Source organism: Chelonia mydas, chromosome 6 (assembly GCF_015237465.2).
Source record: "Chelonia mydas isolate rCheMyd1 chromosome 6, rCheMyd1.pri.v2, whole genome shotgun sequence".
Taxonomy (NCBI): domain Eukaryota; kingdom Metazoa; phylum Chordata; order Testudines; family Cheloniidae; genus Chelonia; species Chelonia mydas.
In genome coordinates, this window is record NC_051246.2 from 713,438 (window position 1) to 740,206 (window position 26,769).

The 26,769-nt window shown below is 65.3% G+C and overlaps 4 protein-coding genes and 1 long non-coding RNA gene across 8 annotated transcripts; 2 read left to right on the forward strand and 3 right to left on the reverse strand.

Annotated features, from left to right (window-relative positions):
* Positions 1–1,714: 1,714 nt before the first annotated feature.
* LOC102933689 (sulfotransferase 1A1) lies at positions 1,715–6,961 on the reverse strand. 2 transcript variants are annotated; one of them, XM_037898827.2, is made up of 8 exons: positions 6,828–6,961; positions 5,406–5,554; positions 5,182–5,307; positions 4,102–4,199; positions 3,795–3,921; positions 3,521–3,615; positions 2,099–2,279; positions 1,715–1,895 (listed from the first exon to the last, which is right to left on the reverse strand). In XM_037898827.2, the coding sequence occupies exons 2-8, from the start codon at positions 5,551–5,553 to the stop codon at positions 1,783–1,785; spliced, it is 888 nt and encodes a 295-aa protein (XP_037754755.1). In that variant the 5' UTR covers position 5,554; positions 6,828–6,961; the 3' UTR covers positions 1,715–1,782. The 2 variants fall into 2 exon arrangements, with proteins under 2 accessions (XP_037754755.1, XP_043404735.1); XM_043548800.1 differs by lacking the exons at positions 3,521–3,615; positions 6,828–6,961.
* A 432-nt stretch (positions 6,962–7,393) lies between these two features.
* On the reverse strand, positions 7,394–11,128 carry SLX1A (SLX1 homolog A, structure-specific endonuclease subunit). 2 transcript variants are annotated; one of them, XM_037898829.2, is made up of 7 exons: positions 10,984–11,128; positions 9,522–9,702; positions 9,066–9,117; positions 8,458–8,805; positions 8,154–8,284; positions 7,898–7,985; positions 7,394–7,549 (listed from the first exon to the last, which is right to left on the reverse strand). In XM_037898829.2, exons 2-7 carry the CDS (start codon positions 9,692–9,694, stop codon positions 7,520–7,522), a joined length of 822 nt encoding a protein of 273 aa, XP_037754757.1. In that variant the 5' UTR covers positions 9,695–9,702; positions 10,984–11,128; the 3' UTR covers positions 7,394–7,519. The 2 variants fall into 2 exon arrangements, with proteins under 2 accessions (XP_037754757.1, XP_043404736.1); XM_043548801.1 differs by lacking the exon at positions 10,984–11,128 and adding an exon at positions 10,792–10,818.
* A 70-nt stretch (positions 11,129–11,198) lies between these two features.
* On the forward strand, positions 11,199–12,918 carry BOLA2B (bolA family member 2B). The gene is made up of 3 exons (XM_037898831.2): positions 11,199–11,543; positions 12,350–12,447; positions 12,721–12,918. Exons 1-3 carry the CDS (start codon positions 11,466–11,468, stop codon positions 12,824–12,826), a joined length of 282 nt encoding a protein of 93 aa, XP_037754759.1. The 5' UTR covers positions 11,199–11,465; the 3' UTR covers positions 12,827–12,918.
* Positions 12,919–13,861: 943 nt separating this feature from the next.
* CORO1A (coronin 1A) lies at positions 13,862–26,623 on the reverse strand. 2 transcript variants are annotated; one of them, XM_037898824.2, is made up of 11 exons: positions 26,469–26,623; positions 25,621–25,823; positions 18,337–18,459; positions 17,936–18,065; positions 17,675–17,856; positions 17,174–17,293; positions 16,280–16,384; positions 16,021–16,166; positions 14,918–14,975; positions 14,557–14,769; positions 13,862–14,115 (listed from the first exon to the last, which is right to left on the reverse strand). In XM_037898824.2, the coding sequence occupies exons 2-11, from the start codon at positions 25,816–25,818 to the stop codon at positions 14,017–14,019; spliced, it is 1,374 nt and encodes a 457-aa protein (XP_037754752.1). In that variant the 5' UTR covers positions 25,819–25,823; positions 26,469–26,623; the 3' UTR covers positions 13,862–14,016. The 2 variants fall into 2 exon arrangements, with proteins under 2 accessions (XP_037754752.1, XP_043404734.1); XM_043548799.1 differs by lacking the exon at positions 26,469–26,623 and adding an exon at positions 25,960–25,999.
* LOC119566291 lies at positions 18,485–21,610 on the forward strand. The gene is made up of 2 exons (XR_005225325.2): positions 18,485–19,593; positions 21,220–21,610. It is a non-coding gene; the product is annotated as an uncharacterized LOC119566291 (long non-coding RNA).
* Positions 26,624–26,769: the final 146 nt, after the last annotated feature.

Consider the following 26,769-nt stretch of genomic DNA (forward strand, 5'->3'; position numbering starts at 1 on the left):
TGCACTCTGCTGTGGTTCATGCCGGGGCCGAGGGAACCGCGCCCCACGGAGTCCGGGCAAGTCAGCATGTTCCAGCAGAGCCCCCGGGCCCGGCCGTTCAGGGGCCCGGCGCCCCCGGGCCCGGCCGTTCAGGGGCCCGGCGCCCCCGGGCCCGGCCGTTCAGGGGCCCGGCGCCCCCGGGCCCGGCCGTTCAGGGGCCCGGCGCCCCCGGGCCCGGCCGTTCAGGGGCCCGGCGCCCCCGGGCCCGGCCGTTCAGAGCCCCGGCGCTCCCGGGCCTGGCCGTTCAGGGGCCTGGCGCTCCAGGGGCCCGGCGCCCCCGGGCCCGGCCGTTCAGGGGCCCGGCGGTTCAGTTATGAAAGTAAAAACATTCTGTGAGCCCCAGCCCATCTTTCATTACAAATTGAGCCCTGGGTATTTCCCACCCCCAGGCCAGTCTGGAGAGCTGGGACCCGCCTGGTACCAGCCCCCCATGTGGTCAATGTGCCCTTGAGTGGGTGCCAGCCTGTGCCCCCGTCTCCTGGCAGACCAGGCCAGGCCTTTCGTCTCATTTCCTACCCACGGCGTTGGGTTAACGCCAGGTCACCCCACATGCCCTATATCAGGGTCTTGGCCTCCTTGGGCCCTGCCCCAGCCCCCATTGTGTCCGGCCCTTCGGCACCGGGCAGTGCCAGGTCCCGGCAGAGACATTGCTCTCTAGTACCTCCCTGCAGCCGCCCCACAGGACCCCCCTGGGCCCAGTTGGGCAGGTCAAGGTGAGGGGCAGGGTGCAGGTGTGGCCCTGCGCCCCTGGCTGCTGCGGCCCCTGGCAGGCCCCTCCCCACCACCAACCATGGGGGGGGTCTCTGCCCCTCCTTTCCCCAGGGGCCATGTGGGATTGGCAGGGGGGCATGTGAGCAGCATGCCAGGCCCCAGCTCTCCCCCTAGGGTGGGAGGCACGGGCGTGGAAGAGGGCTGTGGCTGGGAGTCACAGAGGCCTCTGGCTTTATTGGGGGGATCCCCAGATTTAATGGGGGGGCTGCACCGTTACCCCCCAGCCCTGGGGTGAGCTGAATAGCTGATTACACAAACATCCTGGCTGTGTGACTTTCACCCTCCCCACAGCTCCCCGCACCCCCCAGGCCCCACACCCTGCCCGCACAGCTCCTGCCTCTCTGCCCCCCACCCATACCCTGCCCCCCAGTGCCATGCCCCCACCACTCCCCAGAGCCCTGCCGCCCTCCACCCCAGCACTTACAGAGCCAGCCCCGCACCCTGTCACCCACTGGCCGCCTTATTGACCCATTCTAGGGTTTGTTCATTAACTACCCCCGGCCTGGCCCTTTGACCCGCTGCCCGGACGCCTGGATTCTGGGTGGCTCCTTGCCCAGCCTGGCCAGGGAGTGGGCGCGATTCCTGGTGTCAGGGGCTCAAGGGTTATTTATTGTTCTGGGCCCAGTGTAGGATGTGGGAGAAAACCCAGGCGTCCGGGCTCTAATCCCTCGGCCTCACTCCCCTCCCGGATGGGATGTGGGGGCGGATTATGCAAGAGGCTCTGGCAGGGGGGCAAGTGGAACTGGAGTCAGATCCCTACAGCAGAGCGGGGGTGGGACGGGGGGGGCTGAGAACCAGAGAAAGGTTCCCCCCCACAGCACCCGTCCCCACAGCCAGCACCCCTTCCCCTCCCCGCAGCGCTCCCTGCTCGGAGAGGCTGGGGCTGCAGTGAACCACACGCAGATCAGAGCAGGTAACTCAGGTTTATCTCTCTGCAGTGGGGCGTGGGGGGGTGATGTGGGGCAGGGGGGCTCAGATCTCCATCCGGAAGCTCAGGTCGGTTCCCTCCATTTGCCTCTCGTAGTCGGCGTCAAATCGCTCGTTCTGCGCCACCGTGAACTGGTTCTTCCAGTCGCCCGTCACACCTGGGGGGCAGGAGAGTGCGGTCACTGAGCCCCCTGGCACCCTGCCGTGCCCCCGCCGAGCCCCCCATGCCATGCCCTCTGGTTCTCTGCCCCCCACTGAGCCCCCACCCCATGCCCCCTGGCACCTCACCGAGCCCACCCCAGTCCCCACAGCACAGCGACTCCCACTGGGCCCCACTCCTTGCCCCCTGGCGCCCCCGTACCCTTGCGCATGAAGGGCGAGATGCTGTGGTCCATGACGCTGGTGGGGATGGTTTTGTAGTTGGCCATGAAGTTCTGCTTCATCTCGGTGAACGAGGTGTGCTGGGCGATCGCCTCCACCAGCCCCTCGGATGGGGGGCGCCCCAGGAACTCCAGCACCTTCCGGATCTCGCGCCGGGGGTCCTGGGCGGGACGGGGGTCAGAGCCAGTGGGGCGCACTGGAGGGCTGGGGGGAGGGGAACCTTGGGGGGTGGGTCAGATCTGGAGACATGGGGCTGTCTGGTGGGGGCCGGGGACAGGAAGGGGGGGCGGGGCAGGGCAGGCCGGGGATAGGAAGGAGGGAGGGGCAGTGGGGGGGGCGGGGATAGGAAGGAGGGAGGGGCAGTGGGGGGGGCGGGGACAGGAAGGGGGGGCGGGGCAGGGCAGGCCGGGGACAGGAAGGAGGGAGGGGCAGTGGGGGGGGCGGGGACAGGAAGGAGGGAGGGGCAGTGGGGGGGGGCGGGGACAGGAAGGCGGGGGGGCCGTCGGGGGGGCGGGGACAGGAAGGGGGGGCGGGGCAGGGCAGGCCGGGGATAGGAAGGAGGGAGGGGCAGTGGGGGGGGCGGGGACAGGAAGGGGGGGAGGGGCAGTGGGGGGGGGGCGGGGATAGGAAGGAGGGGCGGGGCAGGGCAGGCCGGGGATAGGAAGGAGGGAGGGGCAGTGGGGGGGGGCGGGGACAGGAAGGGGGGGGGCGGGGCAGGGCAGGCCGGGGATAGGAAGGAGGGAGGGGCAGTGGGGGGGGGCGGGGACAGGAAGGGGGGGAGGGGCAGTGGGGGGGGGCGGGAATAGGAAGGGGGGGGCGGGGCAGGGCAGGCCGGGGATAGGAAGGAGGGAGGGGCAGTGGGGGGGGGCGGGGACAGGAAGGCGGGAGGGGCAGTGGGGGGGGGCGGGGACAGGAAGGCGGGAGGGGCAGTGGGGGGGGGCGGGGATAGGAAGGAGGGAGGGGCAGTGGGGGGGGGCGGGGACAGGAAGGCGGGGGGGCCGTCGGGGGGGCGGGGACAGGAAGGGGGGGAGGGGCAGTGGGGGGGGGGCGGGAATAGGAAGGGGGGGCGGGGCAGGGCAGGCCGGGGATAGGAAGGAGGGAGGGGCAGTGGGGGGGGGCGGGGACAGGAAGGCGGGAGGGGCAGTGGGGGGGGCGGGGACAGGAAGGCGGGAGGGGCAGTGGGGGGGGCGGGGATAGGAAGGAGGGAGGGGCAGTGGGGGGGGCGGGGACAGGAAGGGGGGGCGGGGCAGGGCAGGCCGGGGATAGGAAGGAGGGAGGGGCAGTGGGGGGGGGCGGGGACAGGAAGGAGGGAGGGGCAGTGGGGGGGGGCGGGGACAGGAAGGAGGGAGGGGCAGTGGGGGGGCGGGGACAGGAAGGCGGGGGGGCCGTCGGGGGGGCTCACCTCTTTCATGTCCTCGTACAACAGGTAGAGCATTCGGTGCTCCCGTCTCTTCTCCCACCAGCCCCGGACGTGCTGGTGCCACGACCCGAACGACACTGGGGGAGGGCAGACGGCTCAGAGACCCCCAGGCTCCTCACACGCCCCCCGAGGGTCCCCCGAGCCAGGCAGTCCCCCCCTGCCCCCCAGGGATCCCCCCGAGCCAGCCAGTCTGTGCCCTGGGGGCAGGTCTGAGCCAGCGCCCCCCGGAGGAGATCAGCCCCTGCTCGCGCCCCACCTCTGCCGGCCAGGAAGTCGTCCAGGAAGTGGTCCCAGGAGCCGGGGTCCGGGTGCACCTTCGCCATCTGGTAGAAGTAATAGTAGGACACGGCCACGTCCTTGGCGTTCCTGGCCATGTAGATCATCTGGAGGGGGTGGGGGACACGGGGTCAGGGTCTGACCGCCCCTTCCCCCCCACAGCTGAGACCTCAGACCTCCTCTCCCCACACCACAACCCCCCCCACACCCCACCTGAGCTCAGCTGCTAATCAGAGCCCCAGCTGGCGCCCCCAATGGTAACCCCAGCCCCACACCCCGAGGCTCACCTTACAGTCCTGCTCCCAGAACGACTCCGGCAGCAGCTGCACCGGGAGATGGGTCTTCACCAGCCGCCGGGATGGCCTCTTCTGGAGCAGCTCCAGCCCTGGGGGGCACAGGGCAGGGGTGAGCCAGGAGCCCCCCCGCAGCCAGTGCCCCCCTGCCCACAGAGACCCTGCTGGGAGAGGCCGGGCTGGAGTAGCCGGGACCTAGACAAACTGGAGGATTGGGCCAAAAGAAATCCGATGAGGTTCAACAAGGACAAGTGCAGAGTCCTGCACGTAGGACGGAAGAATCCCAGGCACCGCTACAGACTAGGGACCGAATGGCTCGGCGGCAGTTCTGCAGAGAAGGACCCAGGGATGACAGTGGACGAGAAGCTGGATATGAGTGTGCCCTTGTTGCCAAGAAGGCCAATGGCATTTTGGGGTGTATAAGTAGGGGCATTGCCAGCAGATCGAGGGATGTGATCGTTCCCCTCTATTCGACACTGGTGAGGCCTCATCTGGAGTACTGTGTCCAGTTTTGGGCCCCACACTACAAGAAGGATGTGGAGAAATTGGAGAGAGTCCAGCGAAGGGCAACAAAAATGATTAGGGGTCTGGAACACATGACTTATGAGGAGAGGCTGAGGGAGCTGGGATTGTTTAGTCTGCAGAAGAGAAGAATGAGGGGGGATTTGATAGCTGCTTTCAACTACCTGAAAGGGGGTTCCAAAGAGGATGGAGCTGGGCTGTTCTCAGTGGTGGCAGATGACAGAACAAGGAGTAATGGTCTCTAGTTGCAGTGGGGGAGGTCTAGGTTGGATATGAGGAAACAGTATTTCACTGGGAGGGTGGGGAAGCACTGGAATGGGTTCCCTAGGGAGGTGGTGGAATCTCCTTCCTCAGAGGTGTTTAAGGCCCAGCTTGACAACGCCCTGGCTGGGATGATTTAGTTGGGGTCGGTCCTGCTCTGGGCAGGGGGTGGGACTAGGTGACCTCCCGAGGTCCCTTCCCACCTCGATATTCTAGGATCGTATGAGCTCCCCCCACAGCCAGCGCCCTGCCCCCTCCCCACAGCGCCCCCAGGAGCCAAGTCTGCGTTACCAGTGGGGACCCCAGGAACAGCAAACTCCAGGAAGGGGACTCGCATGTAGATGGCGTCTCGCTTGCACTTCTCTGCGTCTCCATCATTGTAGATCATGTCGAGGATCTCACTGATCCAGGTGGTACCTGCAGGGGACAGGCAGGCTAAGCTAGCCGGGGCTGCGGGTCGGCAGTGAGGGGCACCAGGGCACGGAGGGGCTATGGGGCAGGTTGGAGGCACTCACCAGATTTGGGGTACGTGGAGATCAGTAGATCATCCGGCTGCGCCTGGAATCCCTCCACCTCCCCCCAGTTCTCAGCGAAGTATTTGATCATGGGGACTCCCCGGATGGGGACCAAGGCTGGGCGCGGAGTCTCCTCGGCTGGCTGCATCCTGGGAGAGAAAGGGTTAAAGAGGAGTTCGACACCCTGGAGATCACCCCGCCCCACACACGCGCATCTCGACCCAGGGCTGGGGGGGCTGCGGGTCGGGAGTGGGGGGCACCGGCAGAGCTGGGGGGGGCAGGGCTGGGCTAAGAGGGGGCTGCGGGTCGGGAGTGAGGGGCACCAGCAGGGCTGGGGGGCACGGCTGGGCTAGCAGGGGGCTGGGGGGCAGGAGTGGGGGGCACCGGCAGAGCTGGGGGGGCAGGGCTGGGCTAAGAGGGGGCTGCGGGTCGGGAGTGGGGGGCACCGGCAGAGCTGGGGGGGGGCAGGGCTGGGCTGGGCTAGCAGGGGCTGCGGGTCGGGAGTGAGGGGCACCGGCAGAGCGGGGGGGGGGGCAGGGCTGGGCTGGCAGGGGGCTGCGGGTCGGGAGTGGGGGGCACCGGCAGAGCTGGGGGGGCAGGGCTGGGCTAAGAGGGGGCTGCGGGTCGGGAGTGGGGGGCACCGGCAGAGCTGGGGGGGCAGGGCTGGGCTAAGAGGGGGCTGCGGGTCGGGAGTGGGGGGCACCGGCAGAGCTGGGGGGGGGCAGGGCTGGGCTAGCAGGGGCTGCGGGTCGGGAGTGAGGGGCACCGGCAGAGCGGGGGGGGGGCAGGGCTGGGCTGGCAGGGGGCTGCGGGTCGGGAGTGAGGGGCACCGGCAGGGCTGGGGGGGGGCAGGGCTGGGCTAGCAGGGGCTGCGGGTCAGGAGTGAGGGGCACCGGCAGGGCTGGGGGGGGCAGGGCTGGGCTAGCAGGGGGCTGGGGGGCAGGAGTGGGGGGCACCGGCAGAGCTGGGGGGGGGGCAGGGCTGGGCTGGCAGGGGGCTGGGGGGCAGGAGTGGGGGGCACCGGCAGAGCTGGGGGGGCAGGGCTCGGGGGGCTGCGGGTCGGGAGTGAGGGGCACCAGCAGAGCTGGGGGGGGCAGGGGGGGCTGCGGGTCGGGAGTGGGGGGCACCGGCGCGCGGGGGGGGGGGGCGAGTTGTGAAAGTTTCTGGCAGCAAAGGGAGAAGTTGGTGGCTCCGGGACATTCCTGGGGGCAGGGTCCAGACGCGGGTGGGGGGTGATTAAGGGGCCGGGGGGGGACACATGCGGCTGCCCCTTTCTTTAGGGGGGCAGGCGGGTCCCCTCAGGAGAAGGGCTTGTTCTCGGGCCCCGCGTCCCATCCCTCTGCCCGACCTGGGGGCCCCGGACACCTGGGTCCCTTCTCCTGCCTGGGGGGGCCCGGAGGAGCAGCCCCCTGCCCCACTCACTTGCTCGGGGCTCGGCGGCGGGGTCCGGGGAAGCGCGGCGCGGGGCCGGGCGGGTTTTATCGGCGGAGCCAGGGGCGGGCGGGGCGTGGAGAGGGGCCAGGAGGGGGCTGCTCCCACCGCCATGGGGCCGCGGGCGGACGCCTGGGTCCCTCCCCGTGTTCATCTCTCTCTGGTTCCCCTCTCCCTTCCCCAGCGCTCAGGGGCAACGTCCCCGGACGCCTGGGTCCTCTTCCCCATCCCTGTTCCCCCCGCGCCCGGACGCCTGGGTCCCCTTCCCCACCCTTGTTTCCCCCCAGCCCCGGGTCCCCTCCACCCGCCGGTGTCAGGGGCTGCAGGTTGCTCGGGTCACACAGTCCAGGAGCTCGCTGGGTGGGGGAGGGGTCCCTGCCCCCCCAGCAGCTCACCCCCCTCCGGGCTTCAGGCGGCAGTTGGGGGGAGGGGGCAGGGAAAGGTTCCAGGATCCTCCCCCAAAGCCTGGGGCCCTTCCCCTGCCTGTCCTTGTCCCCCCCCCAGACTCCCTCCCCGGACACCTGGGTCCCCCGTGTCAGGCACAGCCCGGACTCGAATCTCCTGGGATTTTTTATTTCATGTGAGTCCATAATTTTCCCTTGGCCCCCCCGGCGATCCAGGAGGGGGCGGGACCACCGGCCCTTTGCCCCGCCCCTCCAGCGCAGGCTCCTCCCCTCGGGTCTTCAGCTCCGCAGCTCCTCTGTCCAGTGTCCCTGTGGGCGGGAGGGAGTCAGAGAGGGAGGGGCTTCCCTGTGAGGGGGGTGGGGACAGGGTGAGGGGGCGGGGCTTGGCTTCCTCGGAAAGGGGCGGGGACAAAGCAGGGAGGAGTTTGGCAGCAAGAGACTGTGAAAGGGGAGGGGAGAGAATGGGGGCGGAGCTTACCTGCAAGAGGGGGCGTGGACAGGGCGGGGCTTAGCAGCCAAAGGGCAGGCACAGGGAAGGGGCTGGGCTTAAAGACAAGAGGGGCGGCCCAATAGGCTCGCCCACACAATGGGCGGGGCTCTTGTGCCAAAGGGGATCACGCCATGGGTGGAGCTTAGCAGCAAGTGGGCGGGGCTTACCTGGGAGGAGGCAGGGACTTCTTCCAGGTCACCATAGCAACCCTGGTGGTAGCGAATCAGGTCGCCCCACAGGAGGAGGTTCTTGCAGCTGCAACAGAAAATGGGGGGGGGCCTTCACCATGGGAATTGGGTCGCCAAGGCAACATGCTGGGGATGTTGCCCATAGCAACTGCGTCCCCTCCCCGCCCTCCCTGGAGATCTGCCCCTCCCCCAGGGGAGCCCCACTGGTCCCTGGGCTCCGCTGGGGGCCCCATACCCTGGGCAGCGCCCCTCCACGGGCAGGAACTGCTGCGGCTCCTCCCGCAGGAACTCCCGCGCCAGGCAGGCGGGGTGGGCGGCCAGGGGGCATCCGGGGTGGAAGCAGCGCAGGGGAGGGTCGTCCACGTCCTGCAGGGGGGAAGACAGACAGACGTGGGGGAGGGTACAGCCCCTCCACTCTAATCACTAGCCCCCACTCCCCACCCCCGCTCCCCTGAGCTGGGAGAGAACCCAGGAGTCCAGGGTCCCAGCCTCCCCCTCCCCTCCTAGAGAACCCAGGTGTCCGGGAACCCCCAACCTACCCGGAGTCTCTTCAGGCAGAGGGTGCAGCGCTGGGTCTGGGCCGCCTGCCCCGGCGGAGGGCCGGGTTCTTCCTGCCCCCGCTCCCCGCGCCCCCCGGCGGGGCCCAGGGCCCGGACCGGCCCGAAGGCCAGGGGCATGTGCAGGGGGGGCTGGAGGGCGGGGGGGAAGTCCTGGCGGTACTCCTGCTCCAGCCAGCGCACAGTGAGGGGCAGGCGGCACCAGGGGGCCACGCGAAGCATGTGGGCCAGAACCCGCAGGTGGAAATCGAAGCGGGTCTCCCGGCGGGCACGGCGGCTCACGTGGGAGAGACGGCGAGACGTGTGGGGGTGCTGCCAGGCCCACTCGAACTGGGGGGCAGAGAGACAGCGGAGTTAGAGAGCGGGGTCTGCGGGTCGGGAGTGAGGGGCACCGGCAGAGCAGGGGGGGCGGGGGCTGCGGGTCGGGAGTGGGAGGCACCGGCAGAGCGGGGGGGGGCGGGGGCTGCGGGTCGGGAGTGGGGGGCACCGGCAGAGCGGGGGGGGCGGGGGCTGCGGGTCGGGAGTGGGGGGCACCGGCAGAGCGGGGGGGCGGGGGCTGCGGGGCGGGAGTGGGGGGCACCGGCAGGTACCCGCAGCGCAGCCACGTCGGAGGGGAAGCCGTGGACGATCAGCACCATCTCCCTGCAAGGAGAGAACCCAGGTCAGCCAGCGCTCCCAGCATGCCCCGCTCCCCGCGCTCCCAACATGCCCCGCTCCGGGCCAGCCAGCGCTCCCAGCATGCCCCGCTCCCCGCGCTCCCAGCATGCCCCGCTCCGGGCCAGCCAGCGCTCCCAGCATGCCCTGCTCCCCCCACTCCCAGCATGCCCCACTCCGGGCCAGCCAGCGCTCCCAGCATGCCCTGCTCCCCCCACTCCCAGCATGCCCTGCTCCGGGCCAGCCAGCGCTCCCAGCATGCCCCGCTCCCCCCGCCCCAGGCCGACCACCACTCCCAGCAAGCCCTTGTCTGCTGTTTAGGTTCGCAGGAGTGCGTGGCATGCTGGGATTACCCCCCCCAGCGTGGCATGCTGGGATCCCCCCAGGGTTACCAGGGCCCGCGCCCACTGGTCTTCCAGGCCCCACCGCGGCGCTTGCCGGCGTTGTGCTGCCCGATGCGGCGCTGGGGGGCCACGGTGAAGCCGACGTAGACGCGGCCCCGGTACCGGGGGTTGGTGCAGAACAGCAGGTAGACGCCGAAGAACCCTCGCGGCTCCGCTCCCATGGCCGGGCCTGGGGAGAGGGGGCAGGAAAGGTCATGGACGGCCAGCCCCACTTCCCAGCTCGCGCCGGGTCTCCCCCTGTGCCCCCATCTCCCAGCATGCTCCAGGTCTCCCCCCAGTGCCCCCATCCCCCAGCATGCTCCCGGTCTCCCACTTCCCAGCATGACCCGGGTCTCCCCCAGTGCCCCCATCTCCCAGCATGCTCCAGGTCCCCCACTTCCCAGCATGCCCCGGGTCTCCCCCAGTGCCCCCATCTCCCAGCATGCCCCAGGTCTCCCCCAGTGCCCCCATCTCCCAGCATGCCCCAGGTCCCCCGCTTCCCAGCATGCCCCAGGTCTCCCCCCGTGCCCCCATCCCCCAGCATGCTCCAGGTCCCCCACTTCCCAGCATGCCCCGGGTCTCCCCCAGTGCCCCCATCTCCCAGCATGCCCCAGGTCCCCCACTTCCCAGCGTGCCCCGGGTCTCCCCGCAGTGCCCCCATCTCCCAGCATGCTCCAGGTCCCCCACTTCCCAGCATGCCCCAGGTCTCCCCGCAGTGCCCCCATCTCCCAGCATGCTCCAGGTCCCCCACTTCCCAGCATGCCCCGGGTCTCCCGCAGTGCCCCCATCTCCCAGCATGACCCGGGTCTCCCCCAGTGCCCCCAACTCCCAGCATGACCCAGGTCTCCCCCAGTGCCCCCATCTCCCAGCATGACCCAGGTCCCCCACTTCCCAGCATGCCCCGGGTCTCCCCCAGTGCCCCCACTTCCCAGCATGCTCCAGGTCCCCCACTTCCCAGCATGCCCCGGGTCTCCCCCAGTGCCCCCACTTCCCAGCATGCTCCAGGTCCCCCACTTCCCAGCATGCCCCGGGTCTCCCCCAGTGCCCCCACTTCCCAGCATGCTCCAGGTCCCCCACTTCCCAGCATGCCCCGGGTCTCCCCCAGTGCCCCCATCTCCCAGCATGCCCTGGGTCTCCCTGCAGTGCCCCCATCTCCCAGCATACTCCAGGTTCCTCACTTCCCAGCATGCCCCAGGTCTCCCCCAGTGCCCCCATCTCCCAGCATGCCCCAGGTCTCCCCGCAGTGCCCCCATCTCCCAGCATGCTCCAGGTCCCCCACTTCCCAGCATGCCCTGGCTCTCCCCCAGTGCCCCCATCTCCCAGCATGCTCCAGGTCCCCCCTCCCGCACCCCCCAATCTCCCAGCATGCACCGCGTCGTCCCCCCCCGCCCCAACTTCCCAGCATGCTCCGGTGTCCCCCCCTCCCGTGTCCCCCATCTCCCAGCATGCCCCGGGGCCCCTCCCATCCTGCCTTCAGTCTCAGCTCCTGCCGCCAGCGCCCGAGCCCAGCCCGGGAAGAGGCACCAGGCGCCTCCCTCTGATTGGTGCCTTTGGGCGGTGTCGCTTCCCAGGATGGACCCTATTGGCCACCTCGCGGGAAGCCCGCCCCCCAGCCCAACTCTGATTGGAGGAGCTGGGGCGAGTGCAGTATTGGGGCGGGACCTGAGGCGGAAGTGAGGAGATGACTAGAGGCGGAAGTGGCGGCACCAGAGGCGGAAGTGAGGAGATAACTAGAGGCGGAAGTGGCGGCACCAGAGGCGGAAGTGAGGAGCGGACTAGAGGCGGAAGTGGCGGTACCAGAGGCGGAAGTGAGGAGCGGACTAGAGGCGGAAGTGGCGGCACCAGAGGCGGAAGTGAGGAGCGGACTAGAGGCGGAAGTGGCGGCACCAGAGGCGGAAGTGAGGAGCGGACTAGAGGCGGAAGTGGGCGGGGTCCAGCGCCTTGCGGAGCGGGATGGAGGCGGCCGGGCCGGCTCTGAGCGCGGAGACCCTCCGGGGGCGGCTGCTGCGGGGGCTGGAGGCGGAGCACGTGGTGAGCCCCCCCCCGGGAGCCCCTTCCCCCAAATACCCCCTAGGCCCCTCCCCCGCGCGGTGCCGGCTCTGACCCCCGGGGGGGCATCAAATCTGGGGCCTGGTGTCGGGGTCCCCGTTGGGGGAGGGGCAGGTGGGGGTCGATCTGGGGCTGGTGTTGGGGGGGGCGGGAGCTGGTGTCGGGGTCCCCGTTGGGGGAGGGGCAGGTAGGGGTCGATCTGGGGCTGGTGTTGGGGGGGCGGGAGCTGGTGTCGGGGTCCCCGTTGGGGGAGGGGCAGGTGGGGGTCGATCTGGGGCTGGTGTTGGGGGGGGCGGGAGCTGGTGTCGGGGTCCCTGTTGGGGGAGGGGCAGGTAGGGGTCGATCTGGGGCTGGTGTTGGGGGGGCGGGAGCTGGTGTCGGGGTCCCCGTTGGGGGAGGGGCAGGTGGGGGTCGATCTGGGGCTGGTGTTGGGGGGGGCGGGAGCTGGTGTCGGAGTCCCTGTTGGGGGAGGGGCAGGTAGGGGTCGATCTGGGGCTGGTGTTGGGGGGGCGGGAGCTGGTGTCGGGGTCCCCGTTGGGGGAGGGGCAGGTGGGGGGCGATCTGGGGCAGGTGGGGGGGCGGGAGCTGGTGTCGGGGGTCCCCGTTGGGGGAGGGGGAGGTGGGGGTCGATCTGGGGCTGGTGTTGGGGGGGGGCGGGAGCTGGTGTCGGGGTCCCTGTCGGGGGAGGGGCAGGGGCCTCTCTGGGGCTGGTGTTGGAGGGGGTCCCTGGGTTCCCGGGTTGGATCGGGGGGGGTTGAGGGTCACCCCCCCGTGTCTCTCCCCCCCAGGAAGTCGAGGACACGACCCCGAGCCGCTGCTCCACCAGCTTCAAGGTTCTGGTCGTCTCGTCCCGGTTCCGGGGGAAGCCCCTGCTCCAGCGACACCGGTGAGCCCGGGGGCCCCATCCCGGGGGCCCGGCCCCGTCCCGAGAGCCCCGGGGCCTCCGGCCCTGCCCCTGCCGACCCTGGGCTCCGGTCTCCCCCGTCACAGTCTGGGGGGCTGACCCCCCTGCCTCCCCCACAGGGACCCCCACCCTGCCGGTGCGGTTGGGGGGAGCTCTGGGCGTGACCCATTAACCTGCCCTCCAGCCCCCGGGCCCAGCCTCCCCGTCCCTGAGCCCCGGGGCTCCTGGGGCTGGCACTGACCCCCCTCCCCACAGGCTGGTGAACGAGCTGCTGGCGGAGGAGCTGAAGCACATTCACGCCTTCGAGCAGCGCACGCTGACCCCCGAGCAGTGGGAGAAGGAGCGGGGGGGGCTGCAGTGAGCCCCCCCCCGGCCCCGGAGCAAGACGGAGCTGGGACCCCGCGCCCCACGGAGCTGAGAGATCGGCTGCAATAAAGGATTATGGGCAACAAACGAGTGTCTGACTGGTGCCCCCCACTCACGACCCGCAGCCCCCCCGCCAGCCCAGCCTTGGGCCCCCCCCCCAGCTCTGCCAGTGCCCCTCACTCACGACCTGCACCCCCCTGCTAGCCCAGCCCTGCCCCCCAGTCCTGCCGGTGCCCCCCACTCGCAACCCGCAGCCCCTCACCAGCCCAGCCCTGCCCCCCCAGTGCCCCCCACTCACGACCCGCAGCCCCCCCGCCAGGCCAGCCCTGCCCCCCCAGTGCCCCCCACTCACGACCCGCACCCCCCTGCTAGCCCAGCCTTGGGCCCCCAGCCCTGCCGGTGCCCCTCGCTCCCCACCTGGAGCCGTACCCAGTATTCCCAGCCAGCAGGCGGGTGGGGGAGGTGCCTAGCTGGGGCATTTCAGGTTATGAATTGGGAGGGGGGCAATTGAACCCTTTGTGGTTTTAACAATTCCTTGGTTTGATGCGTCCTGCAAAGCTGCCATCAGTAGCCTTCAGAGTCAAGACCTGTCCCGCGTGGGGGGCGTTCCCGTCTCCCCTGAGGTCTGACCTCCCACGTCTCCCTGTCTCCGCCATGGGCGGGGGGGTCTCGGCCACGCCCCACCCCCAGCACAAAGCAGGGCAGAGGTGCTATGTACAAAGTTTATTGGTAGAACCGTTCACAGCAGAAAGACACTGGTGCCCGTCCCCTCCCCTGGGGTCCCCCCCGTTCCACCATATCCCCCCCGTTACTCCCCTCACCCCAATGACTTAAACAACCAAGGTAAAAAAGATAAAAGCTTCTCTGTACAGGGCGGGAGGGATCCGGCCTCCCAGAGAGGGAGGGGAGGGTACGGGGGAGGGGAGCTCTGGTTCTGGAAGGGAAGGGGGATTATAGGGGCATTGGAGGGTTAATTTGGCAGGACCTGGCCCCCCATAAAGGTGTAGTGGGGGGGCTTTTTGGCCATGGCAGATGCTGGGGCGACGGGAAGCGCCGCTTGCTGGCAGCCAGGGGGGCAGAAGGAGGCTCCAGCTGTCAAAGCTTGCGGGGGGCGGGGGAGTTCCAGTGCCATGGGGCAGCCCTGAGTTTGACAGAAGGTTGTGGGGGGACAGAGGCTCCCCCCGGCTATTTGGCAGCCTGCGTCTCCAGCACCGCGATGCGTCGCTCCTGCTCTGCCACCCTCTCCTGCAGCTGCCGCACGTCCTCGGTCAACTTCTCCAGCGCCTGGGGAGGGGGAGAGCTTGTGGGGTGCCCCTCGCTCCCAGTCCGCAGCCCCTGCCGGCCCAGCCATGGCCCCCAGCCCTGCCAGTGCCCCTCGCTCCCGACCCACAGCCCCTGCCGGCCCAGCCCTGCCCCCCAGCTCTGCCGGTGCCCCTCACTCCCGCCCTGCAGCCCCTGCCGGCCCAGCCCTGCCCCCCAGCTCTGCCGGTGCCCCTCACTCCCGCCCTGCAGCCCCTGCCGGCCCAGCCCTGCCCCCCAGCTCTGCCGGTGCCCCTCGCTCCCGACCCGCAGCCCCTGCCGGCCCAGCCCTGCCCCCCCCAGCTCTGCCGGTGCCCCTCACTCCCGGCCCGCAGCCCCTGCCGGCCCAGCCATGGGGTCACCTCCCCCAGCTCCGCCGGTGCCCTCACTCCCGACCCGCAGCCGCCCCCCCCGCTCCCATCTCACCCCAGGGCTGGCCCCATCGGGGCAAGGCTGGCTCCGGCGCGGCTCCAGGATGCTCTTGTTGACTTTGAACTCGCGGCTCTTGGGTGGAACGTATCCATCCTTCAGGGAGATGAGCAGGGGGCCGGCATCCTTGCCCCCGAACCATTCTTCTGCCGTCAGCGCGGGGTCGGGCCCGACCGTGTCGGGGTACAGGTCCTCCTGGAACAGATCTGACTGCGGGAGGAGAGAGCCAGCATGGGACCCAGGCGTCCATGCTCCCAGCCCCTCCCCAAGCCAAGATAGAACCTAGGCATCAGGGCTCCTCTCCCCTACCCGAGCTGGGATAGAACCCAGGCGTCCGAGCTCCCAGCCCCCGGCTCACCTTGCGGGGCACCGTCATGGCAATGGGCTCACATCTGCGCTCGTGGAGTTTGTAGAATCTGAAATGCGGAGGGAAGGGGGGTTCAGGGAGGTGGGAGGCAGTGGGGGGGTCTCTTGGGATCCCGGCAGTGGAGAGGATTGGGGGGCTGAGTGGTGTGGTTAGATGTTTGGCTGTGTTGTCTCCCTGTCTGCCGCCGCAGCCCTGTGCAGACAGCCGGCACACAGACCTCGAGCGAACCGCACAATGACCACAAGATCTGTTAAGGGACGAAGGCACCTGGCCAGGTTTATTGTCAACGAGGCAGGTACTAGGATCCCGCAGACTCTACCGGACCAATAATACAAGTGTGCCCGTAACGATGGACCTGCTCAGTGAATGGCAGGACTTTCCGTTCCCCCCTCTGCCAGCCAGAGACTCTCCATTTTATACATCAACACAAACCACTTACGCTCTGCCCTGGGGGGGTCAGCACGTCCCTGTTCTCTTTGGTGTTCGGGTCCCACCGGTCTGGGATGGGGGCGCGAGTGTTGTGTGCCCAGCACCTCTCAGGAGGGTTTCCCCCAGCCTGGCTCTGCTCCGAGCCTTGCTTGAGCCCAGGGTTATGTCTCAGGGTCGCTCCCTACCACAAGGGCACTGCTGTGCAGTGCGGGGGGAAGGGGTTATGGGGGAGCTGAGGAGGATTTGGGGGCACTGGAGGAGGCTGGGGATTGTGGGGGTTCAGGGGGGCTTCTGGGGTCTATGGGGAATCAGGAGGTTTCAGGGAGGGTTGGTGGCTGGGGAGGTTTGGGGGGGTTTTGGAGTTCAAGGGGGATTTTGTGGGGTTCAGGGATTGTTGGGAGTCTGGGGGGCCGAGGGAGGTTTTGGGGGACTGGGGGGAATTCAGGTTTCCAAAGGGAGGCTGGGTTCCGAGGGGGTTTTGGGGGGGACTCGGGGGGGGGGGGATTTAGGTGTCCGAAGGGGGGTGGGGGGGTTTTGGGGGGACTCGGGCAGATTCAGGTGTCCGAAGGGGGGCGGGGGGGTTTGGGGGGGACTTGGAGGGATTCAGGTGTTCCAAGGGGGGTGGGGGGTCCGAGAGGGTTTGGGGGGGTGGGGGTCCCCTGTACCTGGCGATCTCACACTTGCTGACGTCCAGGCCCCGCTTGGGCATCCAGCCGCCCCCGCGCTGGGACTCCTTGGAGCTGAAGATGGAGAGGAAGTGCAGGTAGGGGGCCTCGGGCGTCACCTCGAAGTAGCGGATGGAGCTGTCGCCCTGCGGGGGGGACAGAGGGGGCGGTCAGTGGGGGGGAGCTGGGGAGCCCCCCCCAGGACCCCCAAGCTCCTGTCCCCAGTGGGCTCCCCCGGACGCCTGGGTCCTGCACCGACCTTGCCGCAGAGGTAGACCATGCTGGTGTCGGGGTCGTAGTGGGGGACCAGCACCCCGCTGCTCGTGTCCAGCTCCTGCAGGTTCATGGGCTCCTCCAGGTGCGCCTGGTGTGGGGAGAGACCAGGGGGTCAGGGGGTGGCGGGGGCAGGGTCCCTCTCAGAGTCCCACAGCGCCACCTGCTGCTCACTTGGGGAGGGGCTAGAGGAGAAGTAGGTGGGTGGGGCTAGAAGGCAGGGTTGGGGGCAGGGTTTCTCCCTGAGTTCCGCATGACTTGCTGGGGGGGGTGAGAAGGGATCCTTCCAGGCCCCATGGGAGGGGGTGTGAGGCAGGCTCCCACGGGGTTCCAAGGGGGCGGGGTCTCCCCGGGTCCCTGGGGGGCGGGATCCCGGGGGGTGGGGGTCTCCCCGGGTCCCTGGGGGGCGGGATCCCGGGGGGTGGGGGTCTCCCAGGGTCCCTGGGGGCGGGGTCCGGGGTGTGGAGTCCCAGGGGGCGGGGTCTCCCCGGGTCCCTGGGGGGCGGGATCCCGGGGGGTGCGGGTCTCCCAGGGTCCCTGGGGGGCGGGGTCCCGGGGGGTGGGGTCCCAGGGGGGCGGGGTCTCCCCGGGTCCCTGGGGGGCAGGGTCCCAGGGGGAGGGGTCTCCCCAGGTCCCAGGGGGGCGGGGTCCCGGGGGGGCGGGGTCTCCCCGGGTCCCGGGGGGGTGGGGTCCCATGGGGGCGGGGTCTCCCCAGGTCCCAGGGGGGCGGGGTCCCGGGGGGGCGGGGTCTCCCCGGGTCCCGGGGGGGTGGGGTCCCATGGGGGCGGGGTCTCCCCGGGTCCCTGGGGGGCGGGGTCCCAGGGGGGCGGGGTCTCCCCGGGTCCCTGGGGGGCGGGGTCCCGGGGGGGCGGGGTCTCACCGGGTCCCACAGCGCCACCTGGCGCTCGCTCATGCGGCTGAAGCCCGTGGTGAGGATCTTGCCGTCGGCCAGCAGGACAGCGCGGACCGGCCGGGAGCCCTCGTGGGGGCTGGCCTTTTCCTGTGGGGAGACGGGGGTCAGAGAGACAGGGACCCCCCCGCGGCCCCGCCCCCGCATCCCCCCAGCCCCAGCCATCTCCTCGGTCCCCCCCCCCCGCGGCCCCGCCCCCGCATCCCCCCAGCCCCAGCCCCAGCCATCTCCTCGGTCCCCCCCCCCACGGCCCCGCCCCCGCATGCCCCCAGCCCCAGCCCCAGCCATCTCCTCGGTCCCCCGCCCCGCCCCCGCATGCCCCCAGCCCCAGCCCCAGCCATCTCCTCGGTCCCCCGCCCCGCCCCCGCATGCCCCCCAGCCCCAGCCCCAGCCATCTCCTCGGTCCCCCGCCCCGCCCCCGCATGCCCCCCAGCCCCAGCCCCAGCCATCTCCTCGGTCCCACGCACTCACGGCGAGCAGGCGGCCGGAGCGGGGCTCGATCACGCGGACCCGGCGGTCCCGGCAGGTGGTGCAGAGGCGGGAGCCGTCGCGGCTCCAGGCCACGCTGTGGATGACGTCGGGGTGCAGGTCCCGCAGCTCGACCAGCGCCCGGCCCGAGCCCACGTCCCACAGCAGCACGGCGTTGTCACAGCCTGGGGGGAGGGGAGGGTCAGCGGGGGAGGAGCGGGGGGGGCGGGGGGAGGGGGGGGCGCCCCCAGCCCCTGGCAGTACCTGCGCTCAGCAGCACGTTCTGGGCCGTGGGGTGCCAGGCCACGATGCCGACGCGCTTCGAGTGCCCCTCCAGCGTGACCAGCGGCTCCGTCAGGGGTCGCACGAGCCCCCCGTCCGGTATCTCCCACACCTGCGGGGAGACAGCGGGGTCACCCCGGCCCCACACGCTCCGGGGGGAGCGGCCTGGGGCCTTCAGATCAACCCCCCCCGCTCGCCATGACGGTGCAGCCCCAGGCCCCCCCACACACACTCACCATGACGGTGCAGCCCCGGGCCCCCCCGCCACACTCACCATGAAAGTGCAGGCCCGGGCCCCCCCCCACGCTCACCATGACGGTGCAGCCCTAGGCCCTCCCCCGCTCGCCATGACGGTGCAGCCCCGGGCCCCCCCCCACGCTCACCATGACGGTGCAGTCCTCAGAGCCGCTGGCGATGACGTTGTCGTTGTGCGGGCACCACTCGATGTCCAGCACCGGGGCCGTGTGCCCGCACACCAGGGGCTGCGACTTGTCCAGGCGCCCGGTCTGCCGGGAGAAGAGCTGAGTTAGGACCCCGGCGTCCAAGATCCCCCTCAAACCACTGCACCCCGTTACTCCCCTCCAGTGATTTCCCTACACCCCCCCTGAATTTCCCCAACGCCACCCCCAGTTTTGTGAACTAGTTACATGCCAATTTAGTGACTGTTTGGAAATTTGAATTGAAATGGAAACATTAGTAGACCCTTTAAAAGCAAACACAGTGTACGATAAACGACGCGTAGCTGGCAAAGTATCGTAGATGGGAGAAGTGGGAACACAGACTAGCTTCCTTGTCCAGCTGTTCATGGCCATGTCGGGGCCGCCATGTCGGCGATGTTGGCGGACCTAATCGTTTCAAATGACGATTTGTGAGCAGAGTCGAAAGGAGCTCTCCCTGACAGCCAGTGACGGGCTGGGGGGAAAGGCTCCAGGACCAGGCTGTATTTACATCCACACCTCACCTACCCAGGTAGCCAGCAAACAGAGCTGCCTTGCCCGAGCGATAGATTTGGGCTGGGGTTCGGTTACAAATCACTTGAATGGGGGCGGGGGCGGGGGGGATGAAATGTTGTTGTTCTTATTGTCGGAGTAAAGGGCAGTAGAACGGGACTTAGGGCATGGCGAGAGAGGGTGGGGACGGGTGTTTTGCTTGATGGTCTTGTCTAGTCACAAGTACGATTGGACCTGCCCCTCTCCACTGTTTAAAGACAGAGCTGATCGGGCTCCATAGAGAGTCTTTTGTTCTGTTCAGTGACCACTGCAGCTGAAATCACTGAGAATCAGGTCTAAGCGCTCTGGCCGGCGGTGGGACAGGGTTTCTTGGCAGAGACGGCCCAGTCTGCACTCGCAGCGAGGTCCCCCCCCCCCCCCGAGAGCTCGGCTGAAGTCACGGAGAGCCGGTGGGACCTCAAGAGACCGACTCGCAGAGGTCTCAGGGGCAGGTGGCAGCCGAAGGTGACGGCGCAGGGCCATTGGCAACCAAGCGACGGAGTGAACGGTGGCACAACGAACAGCTGTGGCCAGAGCGAACCGTGAGCAGCTGGAGGAATGAGCAAGGGGCCTTCTTGCCCCCACCTGGGAGGTGAACTCACGTGAAAGCACCTCTGAACTCTGAGTCTCCACTGACCAAGGACAACACCGGTGAGTGGGGTGCGGTGGAGGGGAAAGTGAGGGGCACGTTAAATAAACATTGGTTGGACTATATTTTAGTGACTTTGCTCCAGAATGCTAGATTTGTGACTGGGAATGGAAACTTATAGACATATGTTTCCTAGTAGGCCAAGATTTTTAAAATGCATTATTTGCCAAGGTTGTTACTCACCTTGTTGCTGTCTCGAGAGGTCGTCATGTTGGGGAGTTTCTGTACTAAACATTTTTATTATTATAATTAATTTTTATATAAGAGCGGCCACACTGGGTCAGACCAAAGGTCCATCTAGCCCAGTGTCCTGTCTTCCAACAGTGGCCAAAGCCAGAGGCCCCAGGGGGAATGAACAGACCAGGGAATCATCAAGTGACCCATCCCCTGTCGCCCATTCCCAGCCTCTGGTGAACAGGCTAGGGACACGCAGCGCATGGTTTTGCATCCCTCCCCGTCCTGGCTAATAGCCACTGATGGACCTGTCCTCCAGGAATTTATCTAGTTCTTTTTTTAATCCTGTTATAGTTTTGGTCGTCACAGCATCCCCTGGCAAAGAGCTCCACGGGTTGACTTTATGTTGGGGAAGAAATACTTCCTTCTGGTTTTTTAAAACCTGCTGCCTATTAACTTCATTGGGTGACCCCTAGTTCATGTGTTACAAGAAGGAGTAAATAACACTTCCTGATTCACTCTCTCCACACCCGTCACGATTTTATAGACCTCGATCCTACCCCCCCTTAGTCGTCTCTTTTCTAAGATGAAAATTCCCAGTCATTTTAATCTCTCCTCCTGTTTCACACCCCTAATCGTTTCAGTTGCCCATCTCTGAACCTTCTCCAATTCCAATAGATCTTTTTCGGGATCGGGTGACCAGATCTGCCCGCAGTGTTCAAGGTGTGCACATACCATGGATTAATATAGAGGCAACATGATATTTTCTGTCTTATCATCTCTCCCTTTCCTAATGGTTCCCAGCATTCTGTTCGCTTTGGTGACGGCTGCTGCACATTGAGGGGATGTTTGCAGAGAACTCTCCACTCTGACGCCAAGATCTCTTTCTGGAGTGGTAACAGCTCATTCAGACCCATCATTGTATATGTAGAGTTGGGATTACATTTTCCAATGTGCATCACTTTGCATTTATCAACATTGAATTTCATCAGCCATTTTGTTGCCCAGTTTCGAGAGATCCTTTCATAGCTCTTCGCACTCTGCCTGGGACTTACCTATCTTGAGTAGTTTTGTATCATCTGCAAATTTTTCCACTTCACTGTTTACCCCTTTTTCCAGCTCATTTACGAATATGTTGAACACTAATCGTCCCAGTACCGACCCCTCGGGGACACCACTATTTATCTCTCTGCATTCTGAAAACTGATAATTTATTCCTACCCTTTGTTTCCTGTCTTTTAACCAGTCACTGATCCATGAGAAGACTTCCCTGTTATCCCATGATGGCTTAATTTTCAAAAGTCAATTTAATTTAAATACATTTTTTTTAATTTATATTTTTAAGAAATCTAGACCTGTTATGTGTGTTGGTGTATTTTGCATGATCCTTATGTTAAATTTGCATTATCCTAACAAAACATTTAATTTATTCATCTCTCTTTTATACGTTGCAGGTCAAAGTGAAAATGAAAAGACAAAAAACAATACAACAATTTTTCCACGCGAAGGCCTCAAAAACTAACCTAGGTGAAGAACACGTCAAGAACCAAGAACATCTCAACATGTCGTCTGAAGGGTCAAGTGGTGGATCTACATCCAACCAGCCCAAATACAGCTGCCTACTGAAGAAACAGAGTCTCCAAAACCTAAAGGCAGTTTCCGATGTTTGTCGGTCAAAGTGTTCCCATTTATTGAAGTTACAAAAGATGGCTACTGGTGCACCTCTTGCAAAAAAACTTACGAAGAAGGAAAGCTTCCCAATGCTATCATTGGTAAAAGTGGAGGAGCTTGGTTTGTCAGGCCGATCAGCAAAGCCAATGCTGACAAACTACGTGAAAAGGCAGCCTCTGGACTGCATCAACATGCAGAAAGCCTCATAAGCCACTTTCAAAGCCAATTTTAGAAGTACTTAATGAGGCTGTTAAGAATGCTGGAGACACAACACAGTTCATGGGAACAAACAGGGCCGTGGCATCCTCCTTTCTATGTAAGCAAGAGATACCGCACGCTGCAAACTGGAGGCCAGTGTTAAGTGCACGGTCACTTGTTCATCCTGAAGTTGGACTCTGGTTCCGAACAAGACCAGCAAATGCTCACGGTCTTTCCGCAAGAAACTCGCTGACTGGCTAGAAGCATGCGGTGCAACAGTGAAAGACTCAATGGTTAAAAAAGTGAAGACCTCTCTCACCGCATTCCAAACATTTGCATACATGGCTGACGAATGCACCGATGCAAATGGGCATCAAGTATTAAGTCACTGTGTACGTTATCTGGATGTCAGTGGTAGGCCAGTAGATGCATTTCTAGATGTTCGAGTTATAGAAGACACATCAGCTGCATCTGTGACAACCCACATCTTACAAGAGTTAAAGGCTCGTCAGTGGCCCCCCACTGATGGCTGCTTGTGCATTTGACGGAGCTGCAAATGTCTCTGGAAGACATGGTGGAGCACAAGCTTTGCTCAGAGAAAAGTGTAACCCTAGTCAGGCCTGTACACACTGCAGAGGCCATCTACTCCAGCTAGCGCCAGGACGAGCTGCAGACTCTTCAAAAGACATTTGAAAAGCTATACATTTAATGTCTTCATTATATTCTTTTTTCAGCAAGAGTCCAAAAAGACTGAATATCTTGGAAAGTACAGAAGATACACTGGGACTGAAGTTCAAATGAGTCCAACTTGGGAAAACCCTCTGGCTTTCTCATGAGCGATCCTTGGCTGTTGTCTTAAAATTACTCCAGCCATTATTACTGGCTTTGGAAAGTATCTACCAAGATGGGATGGATCTAAGTCGTGAGGCTGGTGGATTACTTTTGCTACTACATTCAGAGAAGACTATCGCCATTCTCTCTCTTGTAAGCCTACTGTTGAAAGCACTTGGGTCATTAACCAACGCCGTCCAGGCATCTGCTACAACAGAAGTAGATCTCTGTCCAGCAAGAGAAGATACATTTGGATCAATCCGAGAGCTAGCCATTGGAAAAGTACTGGAAGAAGCAAAGACGTCAGTCCAGAAGTTGACTGCTGAAGGCATTTATATCGAATCCTTAAGTGAAGAGGACAAGAAGTGTTTGTTAAGACAACTGAAAAAGTACACGGGCTTGATTTTTAAAAATCTACAACAGCGACTTCTAGATTCTGCTCACCCTCTACGTAGCTTTTACAGCTCCCTGTCCTATAAAACACCGACCGCTGAGTGGCGTGCAGAGGTGACAGTAAGCCGGTATGCCCCGGAACGGTGCACCAGTCAGAGCCCGTGCGCCGTACCAGGACTGGCTTTCTCAGAGGGCAATTTAAAGCCCTGGGGTAGCGGCGGCAGGGCTGCGGCAGGGATTTAAAGGGCCGGGGAGGTAGCGGCGGCTGGAGCCCTGGGCCCTTTAAATCACCCCCGAGCCCCGGCTGGTAGTTGTGGGGGGAGGGGGGTTTAAAGGGCCCCAGGCTCCCAACCCCCACGACCGCAGCTGGAGGCCTGGCCCTTTAAATCAAGATTTAAAGGGCCCGGGGATGTAAGGCCACGCCTCTTCTGGTTGAGGCCACGCCCCCTGCTCAGGACTCCGGCGCAGGGGTAAGTCCTCTGACTTACTTTCCCCCCTGGTGGAGTGAGGCAGGACCAGCCACGGGGCTGCCATGTGCTCAGGACAGAAGAGAGAATCTGAACACAGGGTGGAATATCACACGACGAATGGATGAAGATTTGACTTCAGCTTCTGTATCATCACTCGCGGCCCGACCCGGTCGTTGAGCTCTGTTTCCTGGCTGAAAGAAGCAGGAACTCCTCTCTTGCAGCCCCAGCCACAAGGGCGACAGCCGAGCGCCCTTTGTCACCATTGACTGGAGCTTTGTGCTCTGAAAAGCGTCGCCTTCTGCCTGGGCGCGGGAAGGAACCAACGAGCCTCGCAGCTGAAGGGCTGCAAGGACCGGGCACACGAGAAGCCTCTGAAGAGGAACGCACGGCATTCAAAAAGTTCATTAGCAGAGTTGTGCAAAATGGTACCAAGAAACCAGGAAGGATGTCGACGTCGTGCTTCAGAGGAGGCTTGAGTAGCCAACTCTCATTTGTGTGATGATTTTAAAACATGAGTTAAATCTAATGAAATGGTCATGAAACATTTTTCAGTTTTTACTCTGGTGCCATACAGCCCCCCTTCACCCTCACGGTCTCACCCCTCATCGGCCCTGACACTCCCCCCCGTAAATTCGAACACCCCCCCCCCCGCCCAATTTCAATTCCTGGGGAAACCACTGCTTCCCTCCCCGGGCCGGGCTGGGGAGAGAACCCAGGTGTCCTGGCTCCTGACTGCAGTTACACGCTTTTCCCACCAGACGGTGCAATAGAAGCTTCACCCTTTGCACTCGGAAGAGTGCGATTCTCCCCTTTGCTGCCCCTCCCTGCCCCCCCCCTCGGGGAGCTTCCCTCCCCCCCACCCCGGTCAGGGGGTGAAGCCCTGAGACTCCCTGAATATCTGTGGGGCGGCTGGGAGTCAGGGTTGGGGCAGGTGAAGAGTGGGGTGCAGTGCTTAGAACAGGGGGCCTGGGAGTCAGGACTCCTGGGTTCTCTCTGGGCTCTGGGAGGGGAGTGGGAGTTGGAGGGTTAGAGCAGGGGGGGTTGGGAGCCAGGACTCCTGGGTTCTCTCCAGGCTCGGGGAGGGGTGGTGGCTCCCCCCATGGCCCCAGGGGAGTTTCCCGGGGTGGGGGGACGGGTGTCTGGTTGTGTCTGTCTTGCGACACTGCTCCCAGCCCCAGTGCCCCAGACATGCCCATAAAAGGCGACATGAGGCCTACCGCTGCTGTGGGGCAGGAAACGCGGTGAGAACACAGCCCGGTCTGGTAGCAGGGCCGGCCGCTCCTTCAGCACAGGGGGCTCCGGGGTCCTTCCTAGGCTCCCACCCATATGCCAGGACTCCTGAATCCCTACTTGGCTCTTCCCTGACCTCACTCCCACCCAGACTCCTGGGTCCCTCCTCCCCCCTCATTGACAGCCCCGACCTCACTGCATGCCACACCCGCTGAGCACAGAATCCCCCTCCCAGCTCCCCCCATCGTCCCCCTGAGTAGCGAGGTGGGACCCACAAATATGGCAGTCCCAGAAAAAAGTTACCCAGGGATTGAGGAATGATGGGAAATTCCCGAACGGCCAAGGCAGTGCAGGGCTCAAGGGGTTAAAACCACAGACATTGTGTCTGTGGAAGGGGAGCCAGGGCTGGGCTGCCAGGGGGCTGCAGGTCAGGAGTGGGGGGCACCGGCAGGGCTGGGGGAGGGGCTCTCTCTGTTCTCCGTGTTTCTGCGCCCATCACGATGGAGTCACAAGACGGCACATCCTGGGTCCCTCCAAGGCCTCATCCTGCCACCCCCTTCCCCCAGGCCAGGGAAGGACACAGGGCCCTTTATCCCACTGCTGCCCCTCACTCCCGACCCGCAGCCCCCTGCTAGCCCAGCGCTGCCCCCCCCAGCCCTGCCGGTGCCCCTCACTCCCGACCCGCAGCCCCTGCCAGCCCAGTCCTGCCCCCCCCGCTCCCCTTCTTAGGTAATCTTCTATCTCTCCCCATCTGTCTGTGTTTCCGGGGGGGGGGGGGGGTTGTGAAACCGCCAAACAGGCAGATCTTGACTTTTTTGCCTTAAATGGCTCCAAATTTGAACCTGGGGCGGAAGCAGGCGTGTAAAAGGGGAAGTGGGTTTGGGGAGGGGAGGGGGGGCAGGTCTGAGACAGCTCAGTCCTCCCCCAGTCCAACCGGGGCTTGCGTGGCAAGGTGTGGGGGGGTCGTGTCAGGTCACAGCTGGATCCCCAGTGCAATGCCGAGTAGCCGGGGCTGCGGGAGTGAGGGGCGCCGGCCGGGCTGGGGGGGGTGGGCGGAGTTACCTTGGCCAGCGGCAGCACCATGAAGGCCCCTCCCCCACTGGCCTCCACGATCATGGCCAGGAATTTGGGGTTCACGGAGCAGAAGCTGCTGTCCCAGGTGGTCTGCGAGATCCGCACGTCGTCGTAGCACTGGTCGGCCTTCGCCGGCTGCCCGAAGACATGGCGGAACTTGCTGCTGCGCACGACTTTCCGGCTCATGGCGGCTGGGGAGAGACGCGGGGTCAGCGGTGCCCCTCACGCCCGACCGCAGCCCCTGCCGGCCCAGCCCTGGGCTCCCCTCCCCCAGCTCAGCTGGTGCCCCTGTTCTATCTGTCTCCGTGCCCCCCGCCCCCGGGTTACCTCATGAGACCTCCTTTCCCAGCTGCCCCCGGAGAGCCCCTCTCCAGCACTGGAGGAGGTGGGGGGACAGGATACAGCCCCCCCGCCCCAGTAATCCCCTCAGCTGAGTGCCCTCCCCATGCCCCAGGTAGCTGTCTCCACCATCACCCTGCTTGCCCCTCCCAGCCAGCTGCAAACCTCTTCACAGCTCAATATGTGCGTCCCCAGGGCTCTGCAGGGAGCCGGGTTGGGAGTAAGAGACACATAGTGCAGAGAGGGGAAGGGGCCGGCCAAGAGAACCCAGGAGTCCTGGCTCCCGGCCCCCTCCTAGAGCCCGAGATAGAACCCAGGAGTCCTGGCTCCCCGAGATAGAACCCAGGAGTCCTGGCTCCCCGAGATAGAACCCAGGAGTCCTGGCTCCCGGCCCCCTCCTCGAGCCTGAGATAGAACCCAGGAGTCCTGGCTCCTGGCCCCCTCCTAGAGCCCGAGATAGAACCCAGGAGTCCTGGCTCCCAGCCCCCTGCTCTCACCGGCTCCAGATGCTCTGGTGTCACAATGAATCCGGAGGCTGCAGCTCCAGCGTTTTAACGGCCTGTCACAGCTTGAAGGGGGTGGCGCCTTAAAGGGCCAGCATGCCACAGGTGGGGCGGGGCCTTGGACACCCCCCCTTCCACCTCCCCCATCTGGGGCCCAGGGGCCAGCTTGCCCTGGGAAGAGGGGAGCAGGGTTGGAAATAAGGTGTAGGGGATGCAGCTGTAAGAGAACGAATTGGGGCACGGGACCCAGGCGTCCGGGCTGGCAGCACTGGGCGGCTCTTCAGTGAACCAGCCA